General features: G+C 46.1%; 2 protein-coding genes across 2 annotated transcripts; one reads left to right on the forward strand and one right to left on the reverse strand.

Moving 5' to 3' along the window:
• Positions 1-12,824: 12,824 nt before the first annotated feature.
• On the reverse strand, positions 12,825-17,257 carry cdk9 (cyclin-dependent kinase 9 (CDC2-related kinase)). Its single transcript, XM_030085539.1, has 8 exons — positions 17,194-17,257; positions 16,942-17,055; positions 16,158-16,239; positions 15,178-15,268; positions 14,923-15,089; positions 14,379-14,550; positions 14,123-14,271; positions 12,825-14,045 (listed from the first exon to the last, which is right to left on the reverse strand). The coding sequence occupies exons 1-8, from the start codon at positions 17,229-17,231 to the stop codon at positions 13,683-13,685; spliced, it is 1,176 nt and encodes a 391-aa protein (XP_029941399.1). The 5' UTR covers positions 17,232-17,257; the 3' UTR covers positions 12,825-13,682.
• A 2,558-nt stretch (positions 17,258-19,815) lies between these two features.
• Positions 19,816-27,589, forward strand: fpgs (folylpolyglutamate synthase). The gene is made up of 15 exons (XM_030085664.1): positions 19,816-19,981; positions 22,811-22,939; positions 23,106-23,159; positions 23,405-23,469; positions 23,606-23,720; positions 24,032-24,109; positions 24,227-24,288; positions 24,432-24,534; positions 24,616-24,693; positions 24,777-24,924; positions 25,027-25,110; positions 25,228-25,378; positions 25,751-25,826; positions 25,893-25,959; positions 26,047-27,589. The coding sequence occupies exons 1-15, from the start codon at positions 19,823-19,825 to the stop codon at positions 26,406-26,408; spliced, it is 1,731 nt and encodes a 576-aa protein (XP_029941524.1). The 5' UTR covers positions 19,816-19,822; the 3' UTR covers positions 26,409-27,589.
• Positions 27,590-27,740: the final 151 nt, after the last annotated feature.

Raw genomic sequence — 27,740 nt, forward strand, 5'->3', positions numbered from 1 at the left:
AGTATTTACGAGCAGTGAGTTGCTCATTTAGCATAACAGTTCATAATGTGATCACATGAATGATGAGGCGCGCTAGCATGTAGCCAGGAGCAGGCTAACAGAGGCCGTTCAAACACGGGCTCCTCTTCACCAAGTTCTTCATCACTGTATTCTTCATCACCGTCCTCTTCCTCGCCCCGCAATGCTTTTCAGCGGGTTTCTGCGTCCTCAGCTCGACTCACCAGGACTGCAGACTTTCATTAGCACTTTGTAATTAGGAACAGATGCAGCTTTCAAAGACACACATGCTCTCACACACACACTCACACACACACACACACAGAGTCATAGGGGTGCGCCGACATCGTCCACTCACACACTTCCTTCTCCATCCCAGAATACACGTTTATATCTGAATGTTTTCCTCATATATGGCTCAGTAATTGGACTAAATGCTAAAAAGACAAACAGTTGATATGTGAAGAAATGTTTTGGTCTTCGCAGCTTAGTAAGTCATTTGACACGAAGTTTCCAAGAATTTCAGTGACTCTTCATGATGAAATGTGATGAGTTTCACATCAGAAGCAGATTCTTTCATAAAGCCTCCTGCTGTGGAGCAGAGTTAATCCAGAAGGTTCATGCTGAGTCAGAGTGAGTCCTGCCTGCAGCTGTCCATGAACCCAGAGCTGTCGGCCTCTGGCTGATGATGCATTCTCATGCTGAAGGTCAGTTCCAGCCTGCCCAGCTCCTGCCCCTACTGCCCCCACTGCCCCTACTGCCCCCGACTGCCCCTCCACACTCCTCAGCTCCCCAAAAACCTCCGGACACAATATCAGAAACACGCTTCGTCGCCTCATTAAAGTCTGACGGAGGCCGAGGCCCGAACATGAAACCATGTCTGATGGACGGAGGGGAACTCTGGGAATGTCTTAATGAGGACACACACACACACACACACACACACACACACACACACACATACACACACACACACACACACCCTGACTTGGCTGTATTTCTGTGCGAACAGGTGACCTGTCCTGTCACTCTCTTCGCTCTCTTCCTGCTCTTCCTCTCATATCTGATGAGACGCTGAGCTCCTCAGCGGAGGTCAATATTTCCATTTCCCCCTCTGGCCCGTTCCGCCTCCATCTTTATCTGCCGGGGTGTCAGCCGCCTGTCAGACGCGGTCCGGGTCTCAGCTCGGAGGCCTCGGACACCTCCGAGACCTGCGAGAGGCGAACAAAGAGCTCATTGACGGGAGAAAAACAGGAAACAGCCATGCCTCTGGCTTCCTCGCCGAGCCTGTTCTGCCTCCACTCCTGGACTGAACCTCATTGTGTTTGCATATGAACCCTGCGAAGGAGCCCAGCTCTTCAATTCACCGAAGGAGAAGTGTTTTTGTGCATCAGGGGGCAGAAGTCAGTCACCGTCGTCCCTCGATTGTCTTCACTGCAGATAGGTCAGGAAAAAACAGCCTTTGTTCAGACAACAATCGACTTTACATTTTTAACAGAAGACAAAGAAATGGGTTCATCCTCGTCTGGTTTCCATGCAGGAGGACGTAGCAGCACATATCAGGTTTAGGTGATTTATTGGATTGAGCATTGGCGCTGACACAGCTGATCCCACAGAGGAAATAACTTCATCCTGCATCACAGCTGTTTTCCTCTCAATAAAGCCGCTGAAACACTGTCCTTGTTCCACCATGACATATAATTACCACTGCTTAACATCCATTTTTTAATTATTCATATGAAGCGAATCTATATGAGCTGGCCGGGCCCTTAATTCCTCAATATATTCATTAAACTGAGCAAACCTGCGGGATCCACAGAGACACGTTTCATATTTCCCCAGGATCAGGCCTCCATCTGCTGAGTAAATAAACGGCTGCACTGGTGTGAGGTGATGCAGCCTCATTTGATGTAATGCGATCGTCATCTAGGAAATTGCTTGTGAACATGAAAAGCGGAGCGGCATTATGGGGGCGAGCGGCGCGGTCTGTGTCACATTTCCTACTATCGCTTCGCCCACAGTTCCTACTCTGTGGATTTATGAGACACAAGACTAAAATTCTTCTGTTATAATGATAGAAATAAGGTCCAGACAGAGCAAGAAAGTACAGTAATTATAATAAAATGAAAGTAAATGATCAAAATCGATGTAGATGTAAGTCTGCATGTCTGAAACCTCCAGATGAGAACTGAAATGCGTCGTATGCTAACCTGCTAACTGCCTGGAAAAGACTCTTCAGACGTGGTGGCGAACGTCTGATGTGCCGCTCCTGTGCACAGACACACTCCAGATAAGAAGTTCAGGGTTTTTTTGTTTGGCTGGGCTCTGGGTTTTGTCTCTGGGGGTGAGACCTGCTGTTTGAATGTTAAAAAGCATCTCTAACCCCGAGTGAAAGATGTGAGGACCCAGGTGATAAAAAGGAGTGCAGTCCTTCTTTAACAGGAGCAGCAGAGGGCTGATAGACATCGGCTGTGACATTTCCCTCTGTTTCCTATCTGAAAGAGCCCAGCAGATGCACACACACACACACACACACACACACACACACACACACACACACACACACACACACACACACACACACACACACACACACACACACACACACACACACACACACACACACGGATCGGGTTCAGGGGATCAGATGGAGGGAAGGTATGAGGCGGACTATCGGAGAAATAGACTCGTTTCAACAAAGCGAGGAGGAGACTCTGCACCGTATCAACCCAGAGATCAGACAGCAGCTGCTTTTTACTCTGGTGCATGAAAAACCTTTCGCTGTTTAAAATACTGTCTGCAGGATCACTGTTACCTCTGGATTTTACACACAGAATTATTGGATATTTTACAAAAATGAAAAAAAAATTACAGTAAAATCAAATAAAAGATAGACACAGTGACTGTTTTCTTTCTCTTCTGGTAAGACCTGACTGGGCCAGGTGGGGACCAGCTCCACCTGCTGGCACCAGAAAGGACTGCAAGTAAGCTGTTATTTCTTTAAGATGATCTCCAACATATCTACCGTCTGTGATTTTAGCTTCCTCCTAAATTGCTCATAATTTGTGCGTCAGGACCTCAGTTCATGGTTGCCGGTCTCCATCTTGCTGCTTCAGGCCGTTCTTCTCATCCACACATCTGTGGCTGCTCGAATGGAGCTTCAGTGCATCTGCTTAGTTCCTGCTCAGGCTACACTCACCGAGATCACACGTCTAGTACAGCCACATGCTGAAGCTCAGAGCTGATTGGCTGCTGCCAGTGCTGTGCAGGCAGTGATTGATAGAAACTGGTGAAAAATGCCAGCTGAAGCTCCGCTAAAGCTAACAGCTGAAAATCAAAATGAACGAGGTCGGGCACAAGTTGGGGACTCTTGCTTCCGAAGAGAAACTGGAGGTAAAACTATTGTGCTCTCAGGTTTAACATGGTTAAAAAAAAAAAAAGTGGCTAACAGTAAACAAAAAAAGGCCCTCTTCTGTTTAAAATTGAGCGATTGACATTCCAGCAGTGGCTTTGTCCTTGTCTTGGTTCTGTCAGCTCACGTTCGGTCTCAGCTAGGTTTGTGTGTCGTACCTGTTTCATTTCCTCCTCTTTCATTTGGAACGTCATGTCTCGTCTCTCTTTCAGTTCACTTGTCTTCCTGCCTTACCTCAGAGTGTGACCGCCTGACTCCTCCCTAACGTGACTCACCTGCGTCTCTCCAGTGTGTTTAAACCCACTTCCCTCATGTTTCTGTTGCCAGGTCGTCTTTCTTCCTCTGTATCAAGAAATCTCACAATTCTCTTCATGATTTTCTCGTGATTTGGGCTTTACATTACCCCATGTTTTGAATGATCTTTTCTGTATACCTTTCAAATCAGTGGCCGTTCACACGGCTCCGGCACTTTTCATTCCATAAAAATCACGTTCCTGTATTTCTGCCATGAGTGACCAGTGACAGTGAACGCCGCCGTCTGAACGCGCTCCACGTCCCTCCATGTCAATCTGAAGCTCCTTCTTCTTTTTTTTTTTAACACTCAATTGTCAGATTACGACAGTCATTTTGTACATCATAACACAGTGAAACTAAATCCAAATCTGCACCTTAGCTTTTCCATTGGTAAGAAAGAAAGCACCTCTTTTAACCACTGTGAGAATGAGAGCGCCTTGGCCTGCGTGCAAGTAAAGTAGCGAATGCAATGGCATTTTTCTGTAACCGAGTGTATTGTAAGTGTGAAGATAGGATTCCGAAAACACCAGTTTTAAAATCAGGGGGTAAATTTTGCCCAGTGATGTGAGACAATATCTGAAAAATATTTCTCCAGTAACTGTCCAGACAGGGGCAGGCCCAGAGCATATGACCTTCAGCAGCTGGACTGTCATTCACTGAATTGGCTGAATTCGCTGGGCTGGATTTGAATCAGACAGGATTTCCACTCCTCATCAGACAGAACAGAACTCATGTCATCTTCCCAGGCCTTTCTTGGCTTCTCCCAATGTGTAGGTTTGATCTGTTGCATCAGTTTGTATGATGTAGTCTGATAAAACTGAATTTCTTATCTCTGCTCCTCCCAGTCTTGTGCCTAGGATCAAAGATAGTTTATGTCTCCATACCTCCATGATTAAACCCTCCGTTAAAATTCTAGGTGTCACTGTAGACCACGCTCTGACTCTGGATCAACATCTGAAACTTCTGATCCGTTCTTGCTTTTTCCAGTTGAGGAACAGCCAAACTGAGGCCCATTGTGTCTCAAGCTGAGATGGAGATCCTTATCCATGCGTTTGTATCCTCACGCCTGGATTACTGTAACTCGCTGTTTACCTGTGTCAGCAAAACATCTTTGGATCGCCTGCAAGTGGTCCAAAACGCAGCTGTCAGACTGCTGACCAGGACCCCCAGGAGGTCCCACATAACTCCAATCTTATCTGCTCTTCACTGGCTCCCCATTAAGTCTCGAATACAATATGAAATCCTTGTGGTCACGTCCAGAGCTCTGCACGGCCAGGCACCGCTCTACATCACAGATCTGTTACAGCCTTATGTTACCAGCAGGTCCCTGAGGTCCTCCGATCAGGGCCTGCTGGTAGTCCCTCGCTCCAGACTGAAAACTAAAGGTGACGGCGCGTTTGAGGTAGTGGCTCCCACTCTCTGGAACTCCCTCCCAGCTAATCTAAGATCAGCGGACACTGTCGACTCCTTTAAAAAGCAGCTCAAGACGCATCTCTATAGTTTTACTTTTCTGTGATTCTGTTGTTTCTTTTCCCGTTTTGTGTTGTTTTTCGTTCTGTTTTTTATCCTTTGTAGTTTATGATGTGTAAAGCACTTTGTGACTCAGTGATCTTGAAAGGTGCTATACAAATAAAGTTTATTATTATTATTATTATTATTATTATTATTATTATTATTATTATTATTATTATTATTATTATAGAAATGCATTTTTGGCGGAAAGGGTCCAGTTCCAAAATCAAATCAACTTGATTTTTTTGAGGGTAGATAAGGAAAAGAAGGGAACAATGTCTTTGAGAAACTGCATATTAGTAAATAACAAAACCTATGAGAAGCAGGTATATTATAATTTTGCAATAACACATCAAATGTTTGAAACGTCCTCTGAAAAGAGCGGAAAGTAAAACTTCAAACTTTGTTATGCCAGGTTTGAAATTCAGAGTAAGGGTTTTTAAAACTGCAGTGTATTTATATAAATATATCACACACAATAAAACACAACATAAGCATTCTGTAGTAAATAACCTGAAACAAATATGTAAGGCATTTCAAGCATTTTCTTAGAAACTGTTACATGTTGTAGAGATTATTTCAAAACTTTAATTGACTAAATTCAGATCAATAGGGTTGTTCTTCAACACAGCATAGTGAATCTGAATGAAGATCATTTGTACTGGACTCTATGAAGTTCTGTTTTACTTTATTTTGAAGGGGTAGAGTCAAAAAAATTAGGTTACATTGAAAGTCTATGGTTCAAATTCTGTAGGTAAGAAAATCATTTCACCCAGTCACATTACATAACTATTATAATATGTATATAGAAAATCAATTTAATATCTCATTCCAGAGGTCTATCCAGGTGCAGCTCACGTTCTGCTCTCACAGGACTTTTCCTGGTTTTAATTGATTATTTGAGTTGTGGGGAGAGAGACGGTCTCCAGCTTTAAAATGCCAGTTCCCTGGGGCAGTGTGACACACACACACCCACACCCACACCCACACACACACACACACACACACACACACACACACACACACACACACACACACACACACACACCGCTCTCCCCGGGCTGTGACAGCCCCTGTGTGTGTGCCCTTTGATTGATGAGCCTTATTCCAAATGTTTTTCCATCCATGTCAGTGGGAGTTTAAGTGTCTCATGCATGTTAATACCAAACACAACATTAGCCCGAGCGGTGCCAGCGCCGACTCGCTCTCCGCCGCTTTCATCGCTCATCCCTCGCTGCTCCACACGACTCCACCGGCGGCGGGCTGGAGAGGAGGGCGGACGCCATTACACTCACACACACGCTGGGAAGAGAGTTTCATAACTTGGACGGAGGCTGTCTCTTTGAATTCATATTCTGTCTCTCTCTGTTTTAAATATTCTTCCATTATTATTGCTGAATGGGAAATAAATGTCCTGAAAAATAAATTCAGACACTTCTCAGGCTGTTTGGACACTGAACATAGAGCTGTGTTTCCAGCAGTGATTCCTGCAGCATGTGGAAATGCAAAGCAAGCTGGCAAAAAAAAAAAAAAAAAAAATAAAGAAAAAAATAACAAGTGAGCCGATTGATATTAACATTTAAGGATTGTACAACAAAACACCTTAAATCTTTGGAATCCCCAAGTGTTCCCGTGTACTTTACGACCCAAATGGACACAAAGAAGTCTAATCTTTTCAACTGAGATATCACATCATAAAGTTTAAATGTGCTATAATTTTATTTATAATCTGTATGTTAACTTTTAAGTTTAAGAACCTTTTTAAGTTAGCAACATTCCAGTTATACTAACTTATTTTGCGACTATTTTAAAAGCAGTTTTAACTTCACCTCACAATTTCTAATACTGCGAACTCAACATTTCTCAGCTGAAGTGAAACGCAGCGTGCAGTATTAATATCTTTAGTACCTATAGTATCTTTCATCAACTTTATTCACCAGAATGTAACTCCAAATTCCACTTACTCTTCTCCTCCACCACACAGCGACTCTTCTCTAAAGGAAGTATAATTACAACAGCACAGCATTAGACACTAAACACAGCATCAGCCGAGCTTCAGTTCTCCTGGTTTCAGCAGAATAAGAACATCTGCATCCACTGAAATGATGTGCAACTTTTCAGAAGTTCTCCAGACTGAAGTTGTGATTCGTGGCAATACTACGGTTCTTTACAATTTGATGAAAAAGCTTAAAAAATGGATCTCCCTCTCTGAGATTTCATATCAGGCTCTGCAGCTGAATCACACATGGCTGGAAGCCGCGAGTGCGACCGCCATCCAGAACACTCGACATTAACTCCCCACTGCTGCAGAGCGCTGCCCCGGGAGAGGAGCTGCAGCCGGAGGAGCTGCAGGCTGCTGATGGCTGGATGTGGCCCCCTGACTGCGTTCATTTCAGAGCAATCCAAGCTCATCCTCTGCCTACTGAGCCCCTAATGCAATTACACCCTCACATCTGCAGGGGGCTCCATCTGACGAGCCCTCTCGCTGTGTGTGTGTGTGTGTGTGTGTGTGTGTGTGTGTGTGTGTGTGTGTGTGTGTGTGTGTGTGTGTGTGTGTTCTCGTATTTCTATCCTTGTTGGGGCCAAATGTCCCCACAAGGATAGCAAAACGTGAAACGACGTGCCTTGTGGGGACCTTTTTCCGGTCCTAAGTAGGAGAAACAGTGTTTTCTTGACCATGTTGTTGTTACTGAAAAAAGTAAAAGTGCAAAAACATTTCTTTAGGGTTAGGCTTTGTTGTGGTGTGGGTTAGGGTTAGGGTAAGGGTCAGGGTTAGGGGCTAGACATGAATGGGAGTCAATGGATGGTCCCCACAAGGATAGAAATACAAGACTGTGCGTGTGTGTGTGTGTGTGTGTGTGTGTGTGTGTGTGTGTGTGTGTTCTTGTAGATAGTTAATTGTGAGGACCAGAATGAGTTTTAAACCAACAGAGTGGAGACATTTTTGCAAAGTGAGGACATTTTTGACGTTTTTCACTTTTTGACAGACCTTTTTGAGGGTTAAGACTTGTCTTTTCAGTTAGGGGTTAGAAATAGGTTTAGGGTATGGGTTGAGGTTAGGCATTTATTTTTGATGATAAAGGTTAGGGTAAGGTTCTAGGAATTACATTTTGTCAATGCATGTCCTCAGAACAGTTGAAAGATGTGTGTGTGTGTGTGTGTGTGTGTGTGTGTGTGTGTGTGTGTGTGTGTGTGTGTGTGTGTGTGTGTGTGTGTGTGTGTGTTTGTGTTCCTCATACGTTCCTCAGCGTTAAAGCCACTCCTGCCTTCAGGGCGACGTCTTAACCGTCCTGAAGGCATCAGAATCCACTGAGGTTCTGAAAGTGACTTTGTTTCTGTGTGGTTGGGAAGGAGAACACACTTTGTATTGATGTGGGTGTGTTTTGTGTGTGTTTAAATATAATATACATTAGGTTCACTCAGCTGAAGTGGATGTTGTTTCTTGGTGCACTTATGGACACTTGAAGGGGCGGTACTGAAATACAGCAAAAGTTGAAAAATTGATGTGAATCAGGTAAAAATGTAATGGGTCTATATTATCCAACCTTTTCTTCAGTTGCTGCCAGTGTCTCATGCTGGTTGGAGGTTTCTTTTTTCGCCTCTCCTCAGAGTTGAGCTCCCACTGCTGTTTCCTTTGCAAACCTAACTGAACCCGAATAGAGTCGAGTCACGGCATTTTGAAGTTTTCTGATGAAGACCAGTTGTTTTTCCGGACTACTCAGTCTCAAGGGGTGACATCTACATCCTCGAAACAGGATTGCTCAATGATTGGCGAGGGACAAAAAGAATTATCACAAGGGATATGATTAAAAAAATCTAATTCTTCTGTCACAAAACGCAAAACTCCAGTACCCTGGAATAGACTTTCCCAGGGAGGGATCCAACTATAGGGGGATCACACTCCTCAGCCTCCCTGGGAAAGTCTATTCCAGGGTACTGGAGAGGACGATTCGACCGATAGTCGAACCTCGGATTCAGGAGGAACAATGCGGTTTTCGTCCTGGTCGTGGAACACTGGACCAGCTCTATACCCTCCATAGGGTGCTCGAGGGTTCGTGGGAGTTTGCCCAACCAGTCCACATGTGTTTTGTTGATTTGGAGAAGGCGTTCGACCGTGTCCCTCGTGGTGTCTTGTGGGGGGTGCTCCGGGAATACGGAGTCCGGGGCCCCTTGTTAAGGGCCGTCCGGTCTCTGTATGACCAGAGTAGGAGTCTGGTCCGCATTGCCGGCAGTAAGTCGGACCTGTTCCCGGTGCATGTTGGACTCCGGCAGGGCTGCCCTTTGTCATCGGTTCTGTTCATCATTTTTATGGACAGAATTTCTAGGTGCAGCCAGGGGCCGGAGGGGGTCCGGTTTGGGAACCACAGGAGTTCATCTCTGCTTTTTGCAGATGATGTTGTCCTGTTGGCTTCATCGAACCCAGACCTGCAGCATGCACTGGGACGGTTCACAGCTGAGTGTGAAGTGACAGGGATGAGGATCAGCACCTCCAAATCCGAGGCCATGGTCCTCGACTGGAAGAAGGTGGCTTGCCCTCTCCAGGTCAGTGGAGAGACTCTGGCCCAGGTGGAGGAGTTTAAGTATCTTGGGGTCTTGTTCACGAGTGGGGGACGGATGGAGCGTGACATTGACAGGCGGATCGGTGCAGCGGCTGCAGTGATGCAGTCGTTGTATCAGTCCGTCATGGTGAAGAGGGAGCTGAGCCGAAAGGCGAAGCTCTCGATTTACTGGTCAATCTACGTTCCCACCCTCACCTATGGTCATGAGCTTTGGCTCACGACCGAAAGGACAAGATCCCGGATACAAGCGGCTGAAATGAGCTTCCTCCATAGGGTGGCTGGGCGCTCCCTTAGCGATAGGGTGAGGAGCTCAGTCACCAGGGAGGAGCTCGGAGTAGAGCCGCTTCTCCTCCACATCGAGAGGAGCCAGCTGAGGAGGCTCGGGCATCTGTTCAGGATGCCTCCTGGACGCCTCCTTAGGGAGGTGTTCCGGGCATGTCCCACCGGGAGGAGACCCCGGGGAAGACCCAGGACACGCTGGAGAGACTATATGTCTCTCGGCTGGCCTGGGAACACATTGGAATCCCCCCAGTAGAGCTGGAGGAAGTGTCTAGGGACAGGGAAGTCTGGGCATCCCTGCTGAGACTGCTGCATCCACGACCCGGCCCCGGATAAGCGGTAGAAAATGGATGGATGGATGGATGGATCACAAAACGCCTCTTCAAGGATCTTCATCAGTACTGCTGAACTCCAATGTGTGCAGCTTTTCCTCAGAAAAACTCAGTACGCCACATTAGTACTGTCAGAATTTCTAACCTGCTGGTTCCAGTACCAGTTCTTTGCACCAGGTCTTTGTGTTTCCACCACCTCGGCACTGGCTCCACCCTCTCAGAACTATTGCTTAACAAGTACCAAGTCTTTGCTTGGCTAGTCTGTCATGGGCGGCAGAGTTACTGTGACGCAGAAGCGCCATTTTTTAAAACAACAGCTGGGCGCATGTGTCGTTCTCTACGATGAAGACACCAACAGTTGGTTTTATCAGCTCTGGATCTCAGAGTCGGCTTGCAAAGCCAGGAACAGCATCCACATGGACGAGATGGCCTCCTCCATCGGCGCTGTTTGGGCGTCCGGATGGCGCCACCCTTGTTTTAAACAGGTACGTATGACGTGGTTCTGACTTGGCTTCCTTCCAGTGGAAAAGCAACCAGTGGAACCAACCAAACACTGGTTCTCGCAGCAGCAGCGAACTGGCACCTGGTTCTTCAAGGTGGAGCTGGAGTAGCGTAGTATCGAGGATCGGAGGCCGAAGGTGGAGGGACCCTGAGGTGGGGAGAGGAGGAGGAGCAGGGAAGGGGAAGATGAGATGTTCGATGACCTGAGGGAACTCTGTGGGGAGCTGAGGGTGGAAGGTGTGAAGGGAGGGACTGGTTGAGGAGGGAGATGGAGGAGCAGATGGGCTTCATGATGTGTGTATGCGTGTGTGTGCGTGTGTGTGCGTGTGTGTGCGTTCTCGTATTTCTATCCTTGTTGGGGCCAAATGTCCCCACAAGGATAGCAAAACGTGGAACGACGTGCCTTGTGGGGACCTTTTTCCGGTCCTAAGTAGGAGAAACAGTGTTTTCTTGACCATGTTGTTGTTACTGAAAAAAGTAAAAGTGCAAAAACATTTCTTTAGGGTTAGGCTTTGTTGTGGTGTGGGTTAGGGTTAGGGTAAGGGTCAGGGTTAGGGGCTAGACATGAATGGGAGTCAATGGACGGTCCCCACAAGGATAGAAATACAAGACTGAGCGTGTGTGTGTGTGTGTGTGTGTGTGTGTGTGTGTGTGAGACTCGCGCTCCAGATTTACGGTTAATCAATCATGGTGCCGCCTTAATGACGCCCTGCTGCTTCCCTAATGTCTGCTGGCAGCGGCGGCCTGCCACTGGCACCGAGCTCACGCAGGCACACATATGGCCGCCTCAAGTGAGTGACAGGACCCCTTTCGTGCGCGTTGCCCCGCACGCCGGATGCCATCAGCCTCATGCAGCCGCCGCTGGCTGGCTTTGGCACGGGGCCTCGTCTGATTGGCTCAGCTGATAAACGTACATTTAAAAAAAATAGCTGAGAAATGGATCATTGAGGAGAGTTTTTATGTACTTTCTATTAAAGTAAATGAAGAGACATGCAATGAGTGATGAATTAAGATTTAGGAATTTCACCATCTTCAACTCGTCTGTTCTGGTCTTTCTGGCTGCATGTTCTCCCTGTGCATGTGTAAGCATCCTCTTTCTGTGACACACTGCTGCAGACCCTGTGGATCTTTTACAAGATGAAATGGAGGCTGTTGTCTTTATTTTGCAGAAAGTGAAGGACAGCTGAGGCTTCATGAAAGCAAAACGTCAGTGAGAAGATCGTGATCAGCCCTGCAGGGCGAGGAGGCGGTCCACGTGTGGAACTCTTCACAACGTCACTCTGATCAGCAGCTCCTGCACAGGACCGCAGCACGTGCAGGACCATCTGTCCACACACACACACACACACACACACACACACACTGGAAGGAACGCAGTAATCCATCATGAGACTTTGACACACTCACAGACTGCTGTCACACTGAGCCCCAGGTCTTCTCTGACATGGTAAATACACACATATTAATTTAGCTCTTCTTCTATCTGCTTGTGGTGTTCAGGGAAAATATCTATGATTAAAAAAAAAAAAACAAGTAAAATCACTGTCCAAAGGTGTGATAGTGTTTTAATTTCGACCCCCTGTAGTTTCCCGTTTCCCGTTTCCCTCGTTGTTGACCTGTCACATCTGCACAGGGCATGCTTTAGAAAAGTGTGAGACTTTACTTAAAACAGATCACAGGGAACATGTATGAAAGCCTCGCTGTGCCACCGGACTTTCAGGGAGTCATATTAGTCTGGAATGAATATATCCACAGTGGTAAATAGAAATTGTGGCTCAATTCATGTAACTCACTAACGCTGAATAAATGTTAAAAACTTCATTATAGCGTAAAAAAAAACATTTGTTAAAAAGCAGTTGAAGCATTGACGCACAGAGATTGATGAAAGGTAAGGAAGGTCTTTTTATTATCTTCACTTAGAAATAAAATAACTGAGTGTCTGAATCATCCTCTGTTTTCTTCAAGCTTTCCGACTTTACTGAAAGAAGGAGACGATGGAAAACCCTGATGTGAAGGAAGCAGCAGTGATTCAGACTCTTCACACTGATTCCTGTCGTTTCCTGTTCAGCTGGTCTTCAGGTCAAAATAACCATTTTACATGTGTTCTTTGCTGTGATGCAGAGTACATATATATGTATATATATATCAATATGATCAATATGATGAAAAAAAATCTATTTTCACAAAACCAAACAAATACTCCTGGAAATTATTAGAAGCTCAACATAAAGCCAGTTTTAATAATAAAACCCTCAGAGTTCAGTGTTTTCTTTGAAATCAATACTATTTGCCATTTGTGGTTTGGAGCCTCGTGGGGACCGGTTTGGGCCCACAGGCCATATGTTTGACATCCCTGTTCTCTCATGTGCAGAAGAGGAGTCACATTTCCCTGGCTGTGGATGCTCACAGCTGCTGATGAAGTGATGAATCACAGTGAACACAGGGATCTGATGTTTGTGTCTGCGGCGCCCCCTGCTGGTCCCAGAAGACACATGCACCCAGAGTAAGAAAAAATAAGCCTTTAATTCCGAGAATGTCGCTTTCAGACCTACGTAAAGAAATGAGTGAAGGGTTTAAATACAAGATGCACACATGGATGATAAATAAAGACTTGAGAACAGAGCTTAACCGGCGTTTATCGAAGAATACTGTTGTGACAAATGCAAAAAAAAAAAAAAAAAAAAACCCCGACACATTTGATTAACAATCAAAGGGTGAAGGTGAAGCTCCCCAGCAGTTCGTGAATGAGTGAGCGAGCGTCAAAGTCTGGCCATCAGAGGCGGGAGGTCCGTGTGTCTAGAAGACGCGGTCGAACTCGGTCTGGCTGGTGGTGGCCGGGTTCCTGTTCTGGTTGGGCTGCTGCTGCGGCATGTGGCCTCGCCGCCTGGGCGGCGCCAGGTACTCGAACATGGACGTGTTGTGCGTGGAGAGCATGTTCTTCAGGTCGGAGGGCATGGGGTCGGACCAGAAGAAGTCGTGGTTGAGCGCGTCGTCGCTGTCGGTGCGCTGCGAGGGGTCCAGGACCAGCAGCTTGTCGATGAGGTCCAGGGCGTACGGGTCCTTGACGTACGCCTTCAGCCGGTCCTTCACCTTCCTCTTCTGGCCTTTGGGCAGCTCCATCTTCTGGTACAGCTCGTACTTATCCACGCCGGGCCACACCTGCAGATCAGAGAAACACACCATCTAACAGATGCTTCCTTTCACCGTGACGCTGGACGTCTGGACCGGGGCGTCACCTCCGCAGTGATGGAGCCGCACAGCTGGCTGATGAGCGTCAGCTGGTGCTGCTCCGTGTTGCCTTGCATGATGGGACTTCTGGTCCACATTTCAGCCATGATGCAGCCCGCCCCCCACAGGTCGATGGGAGGGCCGTAATCCCGCTCACCTGAGCGAAACGAGAGAGTGCCGGCTCACTTCGTGTGAATTTATTGACGTATGTGGTGTGAGACGGTTTGATGGCGTCGCGGCGCCCGCGTGAAGCGAGTTCCTCACCCAGCAGCAGCTCGGGGGGGCGGTACCACAGCGTCACCACCCGGTTGGTGTAGCGGTTCCCTTGGCTGTTCTTCGCCAGGCTGAAGGCTCGAGCCAGACCGAAGTCGGCCAGCTTCAGGACGCCGTCTCTGGTGATCAGCACGTTGGCTGCCTTCATGTCTCTGTGGAGGATCTGCACACGCATGCGCACGCACACACACAATTACTAACAAGAACTCTGTACATAAAGCATTTTCATAAAACTGATTACACAGTTCATTATGGTTAAATTATTGAGCCTGTGTGGAAACTTCTGCCCTGAACATTGAAATCCAAGGGGAAAAAAAAATGTGTCTACTCATATTAACCAACACTGTCAGTACTTCAAGCTTCAGGCTCATATTTGTTAAAAAAAAAAAAAAAGTAATCCAACTTTTAAAAGTAATGACAAACAGGAGGGAAAAGAAGAACCAGAGCAAATAAATCTAGAAAGAACAACAGATGGCAGGACACACACACACACACACACACCACACACAGAGCTGTGTGTGCTGAGGACGCTCACCTTGTTCCTGTGGATGTAGTAGAGCCCGTTGAGCAGCATCTGCATGACCTTCTTGATCTCTGCCAGCGTGAACTTCACGTTGGCGTTGCTCAGCAGTCCGGCCAGGTCGTGCTCGCAGAAGTCAAACACCAGGTAGATGCTTCCTTTGTACCTGTTGAACTGAGTGGCTGCAAAGACAAGCGCAGAAGAAAAATAAACAAAACGTTCACCAACAAAGAGTGTGAGCGTGTGTGTGTGTGTGTGTGCGCCACTCACCTTTGGTTCTGCAGATCTCTATTAGATTGACCACATTCTCGTGTTTGAGCAGCTGAAGGATCTTTATCTCTCTCAGAGCCGTGATTGGGAACTAAAGAAAGTAACAGTGCGACAGAAAAAGTGACAGTCAAGAACAGAAGGACACGCTTTTATGTCACAACACGAGACTGAAAACAAGTCTTTGATTTAAAAAGCATCATGAACTCAATCACACGCGTACAGACGGTGATGTGTGTGGAAACATGTCGCTCAGATATCAGGTTTCTCTTTCCTCTCATCTCACGTTAACTGACAAATGAGATTCTTAAATTAAAAACTGCTTCAACAGTTTGTCAAATAAAATATTCAAAGATGTTGGAGCTTGGAACCTTTTGTCCATCTTCCACCACTTCTTTGACTCTATACTTGGTGTGAAAAATGCCAATCGACTGACTTGAGGTTATTACTGTTGATTTAAGTACAGTCAGCGCTGGACCTAATGGAGAAAAACACGCAGGACAGTTTCCTGGGGATCTCTCCCCGGAAGGATCCTGATCGTTCATATATCAGACCTTTTATTCCATGTTCTTCTGGGCTGGGCCTGCCTCCACAGATAGGTTGGACTTTTAACACAGTTAGGTACTGACGCCAACCGAGAGCTGATATCGTTTTCAAGGATGTTTGAGACAACAATGCGTGAGCCGTTATCTCCGGAACATGTTAATATAGCGGTTCCCCTTACTTTATCGTGGTAAAAGAGTGTATCCCCATCAAAGAAATTCTTCAGATGAAATTTATTTGGTAAAAAGAAGGTAAAAACGACTTATTTTGGTCATGGAGGCCGGCGATCTAATGGAAGCTCTTGAAAGTTTTGCATCTACTTGACATGGATTTTAACACCACATCCACAACTACATGAGTGTTACAATAATAATAAAAAACAAAAAAGAGCCACCAAGGTCCACCCTCTGAAGCGGTTTGAAAGGATGTTGGTTCCTTACCCCTTCTTTCTCATTCTCCATCAACACTTTCTTGAGGGCGACCTTCTTCCCCGACTGCCGGTGCTTGGCTTTAAACACCTCCCTGTGAAGAACAGAGACGTTACTTTCTGGAGAGCATTCAGTGAAATATCACAGGAGCCATGGTTATCGGAGGTTATGAAGTGCTCAAAACGCAATGATGAGCTACCGACACATGACAGACTACTGACACATTTGTAGACTAAATTGGATTAAGGATTAGCTACATGTTATTTGGCACCGTTCAGTGTGATTCACACCAAATAATCAACCTTTAATATGACTATGAAAGCACAGGATTTGTGTTTCATGCCATGATTATGCAATTATTGAAAGTTGACATCGTCAATGAGGTGAACTGACTGTAAGGAAAGCATAGATCCATGTCGAGTCATGCAGCCCTCTTGATTTGAAGGAATAAAACAAGTAATTTTACAATGCTAAAAGGAAAAAGTAAGTCCTGGGCGTAACTGTTGTACAAGGCACACAGTGATGGATGCGTCTGAGTGGTGTGTTTGGATGGAGTTATGTGAAACAGATCCTTTAGTCATTATCTGATCACTAAAGTTAGACTTACGTAGTTGAAAAACTCGTGGGAAAAGAAAACATCATTTTTTAAGTCAATCATGTTATAATTTACTTGTCTGTAATAAAGTTTCATGTAGCTTAGCATTTAGCATACAGCTAGTCGCACCGTTCACACCAGTCCTCTGTCCTCACCCAAGCTTTCCAATGTTAAATCTTGGCCACCTTTTGGTGTACTCACCCAAATGTGCCCTGGCCGATCTTAGCCATCTTCTCGTACTTGGAGAACTCGTCGCAGAACGGAAACTCCACTCCGTCGTAGTATTTGGACATGATGGCGGCCTCCCGGTCAGGCCTACACAGAAGGCATTATACCGATTAATGGCTTCAAATCTGCTCGGGGTTATACACAACATTGCCAGAGGTTACTCAACACACTCAGGAACTCTTTTTTTCTAAAGTATTTCAGATAAAACATGAGTTATCTTCTTACTTTTCAGCCGCGGCATTGCTTGTTTTGTCCCGCTGCATCTTGCTGTGCTGTTCCGGGTCCGTGACGTCACCGTGTTGCATTTGGGTGAAACTCGTTAATCTGAAATGCCACAGCGCGTCGATTTCAACAAATGTCACTGTGGTTTATGAAAACTCGCAGAAATCATCCAAGTATTCTGAATTTTGTTATAATAAATGCATTTTACTTAAAACAATGTATGTGTAGACTGGACAAATAGCACGATATCCAAACGTGTGGTTAACCCGAAACTAAGCAATCCTTTGAATGCAACATCTTTCATCTGGTAAAATGAAAGAGACAAACAGCGCTACCGCGCGGACCGGAGGACCAAAGCAATGAAGGGATTACCGGTGTGGAGGAAATTCTTCTGTTGTTGGAATAAAGAATTTCTGAGAAATCAGCGAGTGTCAAAAAGTGGCTTATTAAAAGGAAACTTTCCGGAGAGCTGAAGACCAGACAAGATGAATTGTTGCATGCAGGCGGCGTCAGTGTCTCTCACCCCCAGCCAGGGTGTTCAGACCAGATACTTTTATACCAGGCAGTGATAACAGATGGAGCCGGCTGGTCTAAATTACACAAAACAAAAACATATTTTCGCCTTGGGACGCCTCCTGCAAGCTCAAGGCCGGCCAAGGCAACCCTTTCTGGGAAAAAGTGCCTCCAAAATATTGCAATCTGTTTCTGTTACACTGCTAAATCAAGGCCAAAGGTTTGTGCATTAAAAAAAAGTGAAAGAAAAACTTAAATTTGAAAGTAGAGGATTGACCTATAATTTAAACAAAACAATTATTCCTTGTATTCAAAATGCATAATCTATGAAAGTTTTTTTTTTTTTAACCAAAACATTATTTTGCTCAGGCCTGGAGTTTAATTGATGAAATCATTCTTTTTTTTCAGTTGCAGGTTTAACATTTTCAGATAATATGATCTTGCTTTCAGTTTAAGAACTTCATATTTATCTCACGCGCCTAATATAGTCCTATAATCCATTGTTAAAACTGGCTTTGATTGCAGAATTTCTCCTGACACAATTATTCTGTTTACTCAGTTGATTAATTTGTGCAGTGGAAGCCCATTCCGGTTTTTACACTCTCTACTGTCAAATTTGTCAATAATATCCTCCAAGTCTGCGCTACTCAATCTAACCCCGTGTTTACACCAGACGCCACGCGAATTTTTAGCGCGATGAGATTGCACACAAAGTCAAAGAAATTACACGATTGTCGCACAATCTTGAGCGGCGAGCGTTTCCAGTTAATATTCCTCGCCGCTGGAGTTGAAGTAATTGAACTTTTCAAGCGAATTCGCTTGGTGACGCGCCAGGACGACCTAGTTGAGGTGGTAGGCCATGCAGGTCTCCGACCACACCAAACAGCTGTTGGCACGTTTTGATGAGAGAGCCCGAAGATGGAGGAGAGGCTAATTGTTGCCGTGTATGATGTGACCTGGAACAAGAAGGAACAGGCCTGGGTGAGCATCAGTCAAAATATTGGGATGCCAAGTAAGTTTTTTGTCTTGTTTGTATTGCATTGTATTGTATTTTTACATTGATTGTCTGTTGCCCAGTTGAAGATAGTACTAGTATAACTCCAGCATGGCTGGCTTTACTGGCATAACCTTACCTGTCTTGTTTGTTCTTCCAGAAGTAATGCCTGCGCCTTGCCCGCAGCCGAAGCTGACTTCTCCTCCACGCCAAATACAGAGCAGCGATGGTAGTCAGGTGTTCCACAGAGAACTGATTGGCGGGCTCTGTCGCTGTTGTTTTGTAATACCACAGTTTCGCCACCAGATGGCGCCTGACATCCGTAGAGTCCAGGCCACACTTTTTTTATAGTTTGCACATTGGCATTGTCAAACTAAAAAGCTCTTATTAGTTTTCTCAAACTCATTTTTATGACCAAAGTTCTCACAATCAATCAATCACAAACACAATCAATCAGGTCAGCAATGTTCAAGTCAAGACAATTACACAAAAGCAATTAACTGACAGAAAACAAAACTGTCCAAACACAACATTACAAGTCACTATCATCAGTATTTAATATTGCAATAATGTGAGTAACAGGCAACATCTAAGTTATCTCCATCACCAACAACAATAACAAAGATTAACATTATGGTAACAACATACCATGTTTGATCAAGGCAATGCAGAGATGAAAACAGGCAGTCGCTCGTCACATTTTGCGAGTGAATATCATTATATACAACTGATAATGCCCATATAGTAGCCAAAAATGTTTACTGTTAATGTTTGTGCTTAACTTTACTCCACATATGATGACACAAACTTTTCAAAGTGGTGCGGATTGAAGTCTGATCATGTACTGATTAGTTGTATATGATAAGACTAAATGTAAATGGTTGATTAATGCTATGTAAATGGTTGATTAATGCTAAACAATTTTAAAAAAAAAAACAGAAACAACACTCCAGTTTTGAAAACTTTCGGCACTTTTCAACTGAACAATAGTTCGATAGTTCATGCCCGGTCCAATATGGCGGCAGTGTTACGTCAAGGAGGCGTGAAAGAGGGAGGGTCGTGACATCAAGACGCTTAAGAACGGGTCCTCCCATATTTGGCAGCGGCTTCCTGTGACAGCTCACCATGGTGTGGCTGTGGCGCGTGTTGTGGAGGAACTGGGTTCCAGCGGCGCGGCTTGGCGGGACGGACGGTGCATGCAGGTCGGCCGGTCTCGCTGTCAGCCTCTCTGCCCGCTACTACAGCACCAAGACGGCCCCACACATCCCGGGAATGGAGTACCAGGTAGGCGCCGGAGCCTCCCCGCACCATACGGCTTGCTAGCCGGCTAGCTAGCCGCCGGTGTGCCGCGTTGCAGAAGTTTTTCTGAGTTGGCAGCGGTTTATAAAACATGGCTGTCAGATCACAGCGGAGGGAATGGGGGAGAAACTCCGGGGCGGAGGCAGCGGGGACGGCGGGCTGCCAGTGGGCTGTTAGCCGGCTGTTAGGGGCAGTTTAGCCGAGTGCTGCAGCCGAGGTGTGGATGATGATGATGGATCTGTGAGCAGACTGTAAACTGCCCGGTCCTGTTCTACTAAACAAACACGTGGTGTCAACATCAGCTCGAAGCCACAGTTCAAACTCAGCTCAACAAACTTTACCTCTGGGATTCAAAGGTGCTCATCTCCTCCTGTGTAATCTGTCAGAAAATGTGGGAATGTCGTTCAGTGCTGCATAATAACAAACGTTTGTGCCTTGAGATTTGTTCTTAATAACAGTGCTTTTATTTCTTGCCCCACATTTCCATCATCTGTATAAATGTCTCTTTTTGTTTTGTTTTTGTTTTTTCATTATGTTTCAGAAGAAGAGCAATTTCTCTTCATGTTGTCATTTCCATTCATTTGAATGAATGAATAATCTTTACTTTCATTAAACACCGGGTACAATAACAATCAGAAAGGTTTCTTTATTAAAGATTACCCAAACTTAAAGATAAATTGCAAGGAAAAGTAAGCTTAAAGCTACTTTGTATAGAAAGAATCGGGGAGGTCATGTTTTTGTGTGGATTCATCAGACTTTTCAGTTTAAAATGTTGTCATTTTTAAATTGCATTGTTGCACAGAACAGTGAGTGTATTGTGACGTTTAATGAACATGAGAAATTTGTGATATCTTTTATCTTCAAAGCCGGAATAGTTACTCTTGTTATTGGTGCATTTATGTTTATAGCCTGGTTAAACGGAAGCAACTGAGCAGAGTTCAAAGTTGAGGCGGTTGGCACGCCATCAGGACATTATGTATGCAGGTAGATTAAAACTGGACGATATATTTGAGACAAGTTTTTACTGAGTGAAGAATCAAGTTTTATATGTCGGTGAGCATGGAAGACGTCCGTTAACAGTTTTGACTTGTTGACGGAGTTGGTCCAGTTTGAATGTTTTTTTTTTTTTTTTTAAGAGCAATGGACTGGAATTTGGCCATATTTTGAAACGCTGTTGATGGGAGGGATGCTTTGCCAAAGCAGATACCAAAGCTTAATAAAAAAACAAATCAGCAAAAACTGGAGGGACGAGTTGCAGCTCAGTACAGTGTCAGCAGTGAACATGTTGAAATGAAGCGCTCCCTCCAGGACTATCTGTTCTTCTCTCACACATTATGGATTATAATCATGGAACAGGGTCATTCCAGGTCACATCAGTGGAACTGCTCAGCGGACCACAGTGATCAAATCACTGCTGTTTCTTCAGAAGCAGTTTTAGCTTTTGAACCTCTGTCACCACTCCTTGCTTTGGTGTAATATTGAAACATTGGAATCATGTTTTCAGATGTTTCCCTGGTGATTTGCTACTCTGACTTTATTGAACTGAAAGAGCAGTAAAGCAGAGACATGAACCCATGTGACTCCGGTTGTCTCTCAGACTGGCAGTGTTTTTACTCAGCAGGAAACAGCCAGAGATCACAATAAAGGAATGTTCTCTGCTTCAAAGTGGTAGTCATTATAGTCTAATGCAGGATTGTCAAACACGCTTCAGTTCATGCAGCCTATTTTCGTCCTGAGCGTTCCGGACCGTTCATTTACAATAATCTTTAAATTGAAACTTTAAAGTTTTCCTTTGTTGTAGCGTCGCAGAGTATATGTGATGAAAATGTCTATAATTTTATAAAACCAAATAAAGTTACTCTAGGAAAATTACAACTGCTGGATTGGAGCCTCTTGCTGGCCAGTTTTGGTCCGCAGGCCTTATGTTTCACACTCCTGGTCTCATGTTTGCAAACTAATAATGTTTTCACAGCTTTTTACAAATACTTAAGTACTATCGTACATGTGATTACATAAGAACTATAACTTGCAGTTAATAGATCCTGTAAAATGGTCTCAGGTTGTTTTTAATTCAGTGTTTGACTTCATGTTTAAAACTTCATAAATCTAGTTTGTTGTTTTGAGGGACTGTGTAGAACAAGAGGTTTCCAGTTCTGGGTTGCATCAGGTGGTTTAATAGTATGGCTTTTTTTTTGTTTTGTTTGTTTTTGTTTTGTTTTTTTTAGGAACAATTGTCATACTGAGGTTTGCAGGAGCAGGAAAGCTTTTAAAGTGTGTGATCCTGGTTCCTCTGGACACACACACAGACGGCTGGAGTGTGATTCAGTGTGTGTGTTTGTGAAATGCCAACGCAGCATCATCTGAGCGGCTGAGCCTCGCTGGTGTTTCCAGCTGTTCCAAGCGGCGATTTAATGCCGTGATATGATCCATTCATGTTCCTCCGTCAGTGATTTACAGAACAGGCAAACATTTACTCTGAGCTGGACTGAAACACACGCAGAGGTTGAAGTCCCGGAGGATGAGCCGGCCTGGGGTTCTCCGAGCTCAGGACCTCTGGTGACGGGTGAGAGAGAGGAGGCCTCAGTAATCGGATTACTGTTGGTTTCAGAGCATTTCGGATTCATGATAAAACACAGAGAAGCTGGCGTGAAGCCATCGGGGCAGAATCAGGTGCGGAGTTCTCACCCTGTGGGCATGACGTCGGACTTGGCCTCAGCCACACACTCAGTGTGTGTGCGTGTGTGTGTGTGTGTGTGTGTATTCAGACAGCTTGTTTTGGCTCTCAGTGTCCTGTCTGTGTGTGTTCTGCTGCAGGATGCCATTTGCACGTTGAACACCCTGCAGACCAACGCCAGCGCCCTGGAGCAGGTCCGGAGGGAGCGGGGCCGCCCCGAGCTGCAGCTGCACGCCATGAGGGCCTTCCTGAACCGGGCTGGCATCACGGTGACGCCACACACACACACACACACACACACGCTCTGATAAACCCCATGTCTGTGAACTATTGATCGCACGTGTGTGTTACATAACCAGTACAAAGAACACCTGTTGTCTGACTTCCACACACACACAGTCTTTTTCCTCATTCAACCTGTGTGTGTTTTGAAAGGTGGAGGAACTGGACCATCTGAATATCATCCATGTGACGGGGACAAAGGGGAAGGTGAGCTGAACTCTGACTTATAACCCACACTCAGCTCGATCAATCCAATTCTGCGGAGTGTGTGGAAACGTTTACTTTTAATTCACCTTTAAAATGAACAATGCAAACACCTACTTCAGAATGAAATGTTCTTTCCGAAGAAAGTGTTCAGTTTATTGTCATTTTAAAGTGGAATCAAATAATGTTTAATTCCGGATGGAGGCGGTCTTGCTTCCTTCAGATGCTGAGCTCTGTTTGCTCCTCAGGGCTCCACGTGCGCCTTCACCGAGCAGGTGCTGAGAAGTTATGGCTTCCGCACTGGATTTTACAGGTAAACGTGTCTGAGACCTATGAGAATGATCGCTCTGTTGTTTGGTGGATAAAACGCTGTGAAACTTGCTGTCTCCAGAGATGTTCTTCTCCAGCCTGATCGCTGAAGCCAGACTCATGTTCTTGTCTCGTCGCAGTTCTCCACATCTGGTCCAAGTCAGGGAGCGGATTCGAATCAACGGGCAGCCAATCGGGAAGGAGCTCTTCACGAAATACTTCTGGCAGGTTTACGGACGGCTGGATGAGACCAAGGTGGGTTTGAATGGAGCGGAGACGAAGCTCAGCGGCTATAAGTGTCCTCAGTCCTGTTTGAACAGCCTCAAAGTGAATTAGGAGCTAAATGAGAAGCCACACGTCTGGATGGTGCTGATCGTCATGTGACTGCGCTCATACATCCCCGATTATCCACTTTCAGTGTCCTGTTACCTCATTTATTTTAAATGAAGCTAATAGAAGGCATTTAGAATAGCGATAAAATGCTGCAGTGAATCAGCTGCCGGACTGAGCAGGCCTCAGGTGTTCAGGAAGTTGTCCTCCAGTCTCTGGTCTCTCTGTCTCCACAGGAGGCTCACGGAGGAACGATGCCGGCCTACTTCCGCTTCCTCACCATCTTGGCCTTCCACGTCTTCCTCCAGGAAAAGGTTCGAGGCTTTCTCTCTGAGCGTTTGCTGTGATCTGTCCTCCTGCTGCAGAGGAAGAAATCAGCAGCCAACGTGGAGGAAAGGTTTTATTTCATGTGAGCCGTCGTTTCTGTGCAGGTGGATTTGGCTGTGATTGAAGTCGGGATCGGTGGAGCTTATGACTGCACCAACATCATCAGGTGAGACTGATCATAAAAACACCGGGTTCAAAAAAACACTTCCTACATGTTGGTCCGTCACTGCTGAGGAAGTCTGCCGGTTTACTGTACGATGCTTTACCTGAAGAAAACCTCTTTACTTCCTGCTGCGGCGGTGTGAGCAGGTCGCCCTGGGTGTGCGGTATCTCCTCTCTGGGAATAGACCACACTCAGATTCTGGGAGACACCATCGAGCAGATCGCCTGGCAGAAAGGAGGCATCTTCAAGGTACGTTGTCTCCACCAAAGGGAGCCAGTCGTCCTCCACCATCGTCCTCGCTGATATGTGTGTGTGTTGGTGTGTGTGCAGCCGGGTGTTCCAGCTTTCACCGTCCGGCAACCAGAAGACGCGATGGCGGTGCTCAGAGACCGGGCGAAGGAGATCCAGGTGAGAGCCGGCCTCCCGCCGGATGTCCGTCCCCACGCAGCAGGAAGCCGCTCCGGGTTCTGACGCGGTGTGGCGTGTTGCAGTGTCCTCTGAGGGTGTGTCCCGAGCTGGACGACTACCAGGTGGACTGCGGGCTGCTGCGCCTGGGCCTGGCCGGCCAGCACCAGCGGGCCAACGCCTCCTTGGCCCTGCAGCTGAGCCACAGCTGGCTGCAGAGGAGGTGTCTGCCGGGTGAGTGGAGCACAGACTGTGAGGACGGCTTCTCCTCGTCTTCCAGTAGTTCAGAGCTCAGTCATTGAGTAGCAGCTGTGTGTTTGATGCGTTCCGCTCCAGATAAAGGATTTCCTGCCGACAGTGTGGACGGCAGCAGCGTCCTTCAGGCAGCTTCCTTCAAACCCAGCCCCATCATGGTGAAAGGTAAGTCCGGTTCACCAACGCACATCACTTCTCCCAGCAGACCTTGAGGTTTTAGTTTTTAGGGCCAAAGCCGGCCCGTTGTTGTCCGGATGAGTCTGAGCTGACCTGTCTCCTCAGGCCTGGCGGACACGGAGTGGCCCGGCAGGAATCAGACCCTGAAACACGGAGCGGTCACCTACTTCCTGGACGGCGCTCACACCATGCGCAGCATGCAGGCCTGTGTGCAGTGGTTCAGGGAGACGGCGGCTCAGCACGAGCGGAGCGCCAGGTCGGTCCGGTCATGTGACTGCTGCAGCTCCGTCAGGCGTCGATTCGTCTCCTCTCTGCTTCCACAGAACCGCATCTCCCTCTAACACCCCCCGTGTAAAAACTCTGCATCTTCAAATGTCTCAACTGCAGGAACAGATGTTGAGCTGCAGCCAGTAGTCTTCCACTTTGTCGTCCACTAGATGGCGCTTCTGTTACTCTCATCTAGACTGGTTCATAACAAACCAAAGCATCATTTCTTCATCTTCTACCTGTTCTGGACATTTACACACTTCAACACACACATTCAGAGCTACTGTAGAGACAGCAAACCTGTTTTTAAAGTGCGTGTTGTTGCAGAGGTGTGTGTTGATGTGTGTGTTTTGCGTTGCAGTGGCCCCGTGTGCAGGGTTCTGCTGTTTAACGCCACCGGAGAGCGGGACTCGGCCGCCATGTTCAAGCTGCTGCTGGTGAGTTGACGGCGTCCCGGTGGAGGTCAGGCCGCCACCGTTCTCACCGCAGCTCGTTTCTTTCAGCCGTGCCAGTTCGACTTTGCCGTGTTCTGTCCGAACATCACCGAGGCCATCGCTTCCTGTAACGCAGGTGAAGCTCCTCGCCGCTTCAGATGGAGTGAAATACTGTGCTTGTTGTGTGAGGCTCTGACCTGAGGTTAAACCCGGTTCCCCACAGACCAGCAGAACTTCAACGTGTCGCTGGAGAACATGCTGACCCGCTGCCTGGACAACGAGCGCAGCTGGCGGCTCCACCAGGGCGGGGAGGAGCACGGGGACGACGGGCGGCTGCTCATCCTGCCGCGGCTCCCGGAGAAGAGGGCCGACACGCTGGTGTTCCCCTGCATCCTCAGCGCGCTGCAGTGGATCACGCAGAACCGAGACCCCACGTTGGACCGGGCCGTCCCGCCCGTCAAGCCCGGCTTGAAGGACAAGGCGGCGCCGCTCCGCCAGGCAGCGCACATCCACGTCCTGGTCACCGGCAGCCTGCACCTGGTGGGCGGAGTGCTCAAACACCTGGACCCGGCGTCCTCCAAGTGACCTTCTCCACAACGGACACATGACCAGTCTGAACACCAGACAAGTGTGAGGACCCAGGCAGCTTCACCCAGAGCCTTAACACACACACATACACACACACACACACTCACACACTCTCACGTTTACATGGGTTAATCTCAGAGTGGCTTTATCCTCATGAAACGAAGACCATCAAACAACACTGAACATGTGAGATATTCTGTATATGTTCAGGAACAGGAAATACATGCAGACGCCTCTCTAATGGTTATTTTCATCACGTCAGCTGACATCTTTACAGCATCTCAAACACAGATGTTACGAGGAAAATAGTGACTTGAATCTCAGAATTATCTGAAATATTTTTGTAGGTTTGTCCTTAATTGTAGGTGTTCTTTGTCCTTCGTCTGGATTTTGTCACACACACACACGCACACACCATTTTTCTACTTGATCTTATCTCTGTTGCTCAGAGGCCAGTTTTGTTCTTGTTGGTCTGTTTTTTAGTTTAATGTTACTTTTCTGTGTCAGAATAAGTGTTGTGAGCTTCAGCCTTTCGTCTTCCAGTCTGGTGTGCTTCGCCTGCTCACTGCCTTTCAGCCAGTGTCAAAGAAACCCTGAATAAGTGGCGAGAAGAGGTTCAATTGTCTTAATTTTATTAAATAACTGAAATGCTGTAGATTGTTAAATGACTAACTGCATTTTTTAACAAAAAAAAAAAAAAAACTAAAACCACGAAACCATCAAATGACGGAGAGTTTGGGTTAAACTGCTAGAAAGTTAAAATCACTGAAACCGTTTTGTTAAGTAACAAAACTGCACGTATAAACAGCTTTATGCACTGTTTTCATCATTTAAAGGGGTTTTGTGGCTCCATGGGAATTTTATCTGTTGGAAAGTGGTACAATAAGTCTTAATGGCGGGTGTGTGTGCACACATGTGTATGGATGATTTTTACCTAATTTATTTAGAAAAGCTGCACATTAATAACACATCCTGTGCTTTTTACTGTTTCTGTTGGCAGCACTTAAGAATTGAATGTTTGCTTTGTGTTTTAACTGTGTCTTTATTTCTCTCTCTCACAAACACACACACACAACACACAGACTCTTTGGTGCTGATGTAAATACTTCATCTCCTCACATGAGGTGTGATCTGTCTGGTTGAAATGACACTAAATTAAAGTTGTAATAAAAGCTGTGTGAACGTGTCGCGTTCTTCATGTTGAATCCAGCTTCTCGGTTTGAAGGTGTTCAGGCGTCAGTCAGCAGAAAGAAGAAAGACCAGAAAAAACCTTGGCCTAAATGAAATACCTGAATTACAGACTGAACCACAGTATTATTCAAAATGGTT

This window comes from Salarias fasciatus (genome assembly GCF_902148845.1).
Source record: "Salarias fasciatus chromosome 7 unlocalized genomic scaffold, fSalaFa1.1 super_scaffold_4, whole genome shotgun sequence".
In the NCBI taxonomy this organism is placed as follows: domain Eukaryota; kingdom Metazoa; phylum Chordata; class Actinopteri; order Blenniiformes; family Blenniidae; genus Salarias; species Salarias fasciatus.

Excerpts from the sequence above, each read along its gene's own strand:
- cdk9 (XM_030085539.1), bottom strand. The coding sequence starts at position 17,231 with ATGCAGCGGGACAAAACAAGCAATGCCGCGGCTGAAAA. Across the intron at positions 15,269-16,157 it reads TGGAGAATGAGAAAGAAGGG|TTCCCAATCACGGCTCTGAG; the intron begins GTAAGGAACCAA and ends TACTTTCTTTAG. Across the intron at positions 14,046-14,122 it reads GCGGCTCCATCACTGCGGAG|GTGTGGCCCGGCGTGGATAA; the intron begins GTGACGCCCCGG and ends TCTGATCTGCAG.
- fpgs (XM_030085664.1), top strand. The coding sequence starts at position 19,823 with ATGGTGTGGCTGTGGCGCGTGTTGTGGAGGAACTGGGTTCCAGCGGCG. Across the intron at positions 24,925-25,026 it reads GCAGAGGAGGTGTCTGCCGG|ATAAAGGATTTCCTGCCGAC; the intron begins GTGAGTGGAGCA and ends GTTCCGCTCCAG. Across the intron at positions 25,827-25,892 it reads CCATGTTCAAGCTGCTGCTG|CCGTGCCAGTTCGACTTTGC; the intron begins GTGAGTTGACGG and ends CGTTTCTTTCAG.